This window comes from Mycena indigotica, assembly GCF_014461135.1.
Source record: "Mycena indigotica strain 171206Taipei chromosome Unknown Mind.scaff0010, whole genome shotgun sequence".
Lineage (NCBI taxonomy): Eukaryota > Fungi > Basidiomycota > Agaricomycetes > Agaricales > Mycenaceae > Mycena > Mycena indigotica.
In genome coordinates this window covers 3,673,455-3,676,996 of record NW_023503009.1, presented here as the reverse complement: position 1 = coordinate 3,676,996, position 3,542 = coordinate 3,673,455, and the positions used below count along the sequence as shown (strand labels likewise).

General features: G+C 50.5%; 1 protein-coding gene across 1 annotated transcript; it reads right to left on the bottom strand.

Annotated features, from left to right (window-relative positions):
- Positions 1-1,897: 1,897 nt before the first annotated feature.
- On the bottom strand, positions 1,898-2,419 carry MIND_01150100 (uncharacterized protein; the record flags this gene model as incomplete). Its single annotated transcript, XM_037368031.1, has 1 exon — positions 1,898-2,419. The coding sequence occupies one exon, from the start codon at positions 2,417-2,419 to the stop codon at positions 1,898-1,900; it is 522 nt and encodes a 173-aa protein (XP_037215863.1).
- Between the last annotated feature and the right edge of the window lie 1,123 nt (positions 2,420-3,542).

Sequence of the window (3,542 nt, the reverse complement as noted above, 5' to 3'; positions counted from 1 at the left end):
TCAGCAAAATACTCCTCAACTTAGTGTTTACACATGCTTAGCACTAAATAGATCAGGGTAATCGGTTACAGATGATATGGAACATTAGGCTAGACAGGAGTAGGATAATATACCTTTCAAATGAGCCTTTCCCCAGCTTTATCCACTGGGGCCAGCTGGAGATCTAAGCCTATCTTTCAAAGTTGATGGAAATCAAATGCCACTGATGAGGGACTGCCTTGCATTTTCAGGCCCTAATTCAGTTGGGATTGGAAGTAGACATAGTCAAGCATTGGCTTAGGGTATCTGAAGGTTCAGGTCAGCAGCCTTATCACTTTGAGCACCCACATATCCTCTTTCATATGAATAAATAGTCAGTATAGTGATTATATCATATGATGGTGATTAAATGCCATGTTCAAGTAATGATACTCTGCAAGGCCTTCCTGGTAGTACTGAAATCATATATTTACATTAAGTGGTTATAGAAATAGAAGCCCATCAGTTGAACATCAGCTAGTAATTGGACAGTTCTGATACTACTATTCAGCTGCCACTATACATTACTTAATGAAAGTTGTTTGTATAGTCAAAATAGAGAACTGTCATTTTGTGACCATTTGTGACATTATGTGATGATTGTGGAAATTTCCTTTTTTGAAAGTTTCTTATATGTATTGCTCTATGTTACAGTATGTAACTATATGACATAGTTGTCAGGGGATGAGGGTCCAGGTGCCTAGTTGATACCAAAGCCGGGGGAACAGCCCCATGGCCAACTACTTAAGTACAGGGCTATCTGCGCACGGACCAGTCACGTGATCAGTCACAGCTGTCACATCACATGCTCCCCTTACAATAGTTACTAAAACTACCAACTCCCAGGCTCCTGAACCAGCCGTCGTTGGAGAACGCTGTAGTCAGTATGTAACGTTTGTGACATCACGTGTAAAAGATATGGTGGTGCGTTCTCCAAGACGGCTGGCAGAACTGTCCCGGGCCGCGCACCCGGTCACACGTTACATCCGCCGCTCTGTGCTTGCGACGCCTTCCATGCTCGTCTCACTTCTGGATTAAATCTTCGCATTCCCTCCATGCCTCCTCAGGCCCAGGGGACAACACCGGACCCTCCCCGACAGACTCCATGGACTGCAGAACGTGTCCGTGCTGTGGGGCTCAAATATCTTGGGAAGCGAGCATGCTGGGCTCAAAGAATTTCAAGCTCATCGCAGCATGCAAGTGTCACAATCAAATGCGACCATGCTAGCACTGTTGGCTTGTGGTTGGTAATGCTGTAGAGAGCATCCAGGATGTCTTCCGGGGTATAGATATCGAGCGCTGGATGATTTGAGAGCTCAGGCTCATCGACTGAGAAGTGGAGCAAAGCCAAAAGAAGGCTGGTGACGGTGGTGTGGTGGGTCTGAAGGGTGTCGAGGATGTGTTTGCATTGTGTCGCGGACAGTGCCATTGGGAAGACCGGAGAGTTTCCAGTCGGTCGCAAGCACAGAGCGGCGGATGTAACGTGTGACCGGGTGCGCGGCCCGGGACAGTTCTGCCAGCCGTCTTGGAGAACGCACCACCATATCTTTTACACGTGATGTCACAAACGTTACATACTGACTACAGCGTTCTCCAACGACGGCTGGTTCAGGAGCCTGCCAACTCCAATCTCTATTGACGAAAGTTCCTTTTTGGGACGCTGTGTCACCTGTCACATGGTGTGACTTCGGGAGACTTGGTCTGGATGACCTATGTTGTATTATTCACCTTTATTCACCCCTTACATACTGGACTTAGTACGAATTTGCCTTAGAGTTCAACTTTATTCACCCCTCTCCCTAGCAATTATTCACCTCAGGGGATGTTCTGAAAATACTGAGCCTTGTCAATGGCACCCCGGCGGGTTACCACTGATAACTCACAGTGTTTTGTGGGCTAAACAGGTGGGTGGCCCAGTGTCTTGTAGCCCATCCTCACCATCTAAATCTTCCTCTGCCGTTGGAGGAGGGGGCTGACAAGCTGGCCTTGTGACAGGAGGAGCATGTTGTGTGCAATCAACACTGACACCTAACTGCACTGCTGAAGGTGGCAGCCCATGCCCAATGAGTTTTCGCAGGCGTCGGCGATGAACCTCGTCAAAGTGCTCCCTCTCAATGCGCTGTAGGTAAACATGGTAGGCAAGAGATGGATTGTTGTCCACTTGGCTGAGGTGTGCCTCATATCGTTCCAGAAATTGGCTTTCATCGTACATCCAGGTCCAAAACCGCTGAATCTCATTATGCAAACGGTTAATTTCCTCATCTGACCGTTTGAGCTGAAGGTCCATGGCCTGCTGAGCAGGGCCACCTGGCTGGGCCCAAGGTTGATCGCGGATATTGATGCGGCCCTCTCGCAAGAGGTCAAAGTCAGCAACGAAGGTCATGTTGGCCAAGTTGGCCATAGTGAATGTTGGGCGAGGGGGAGTGAGTGCTAGAGCTCGGGTGTTATAAGTTTCAAGATCTTTTTGAATAGTCTTGGAGCGGCGTTGAGTTTCTTTCTGAATGTGGACATGCTGATTGTATCCTAAGTATAACAGTTAGTAAGAGTCGGTGATAATCAAGAAGTAATCACTGCTGCATCAGTGACCATCACTGATCCGCTCCGTTATCGCCAACGTAGTCGCGTCAGTAATAGGCACAGAAGCGGGTCAGTGATAGCTACTGGTGCAACAGTGATGTGCCAACTTACCCGTGTTAGGCAAATGAATCTTGGCTGTTTCAAAGTGATTTGCCACAACACCTGCCTCTAGTGCATCAAGACTCTTGTGATAGGCTCGCAGCTGGACAAGTTCGGCAGCCTTGATATATTCTTCACTGTCAGGTGTCCACCTCTGCGTGCCAAGCACTTGTTCCAGCCACTGGACCTCATCAAGAGCTCGGTCGCTTTTCTCTTTAGCATGGCGGCGTTCAGTCTCAATGCGATTGTCAGGGGAACCCCCGCTTCGGCCTCCTTCAGACCCTCCGAACGCATCTGAGGCGCATCCGACCGGCACCCCTTCGGACGCTCCGACCTGCCCCGACCATCGTCCCACGGCCTCCTTCGCCCGCACAATCACCGATCCGTCAAGACCCTCCCAACGTGTCACGGATAAGTGTCGGGCCATTGCGGGCCCGTAGCACGCAGCACGTGACGACGGGGGAACATGCGCCCCAGTAGGAGGAACGCACACGTGGGAAGCACGTGACCGAGAACGACGCGTCGAGCCGTCGCCGAGCCCAACTCGACACAAGGGGACTGGGGAGGAGTGCTAGGAGGTCAGGAGTAGCGCCTGGCCCGCAAGGGATGTATGATCGTCCCCTCTGCGGCCAGGAACGGGAGCGAGGAGGAGGAGGAGAGGCCAGGGTGTCCGATCACCCCCTTTGCAGGCCCGCGTATATAAGGCGCGACAGTGTACCCTGTACTCTATCGCTTAGATCGTCTGAAGAACTACCTTACTCCGTGCAAGGAGACGTTATCGACTCATCAGGCCTAATTAGTACATTGCTCCGACCGTGTCCGTTGCCATCAAATCCTTCTGTTAGCCG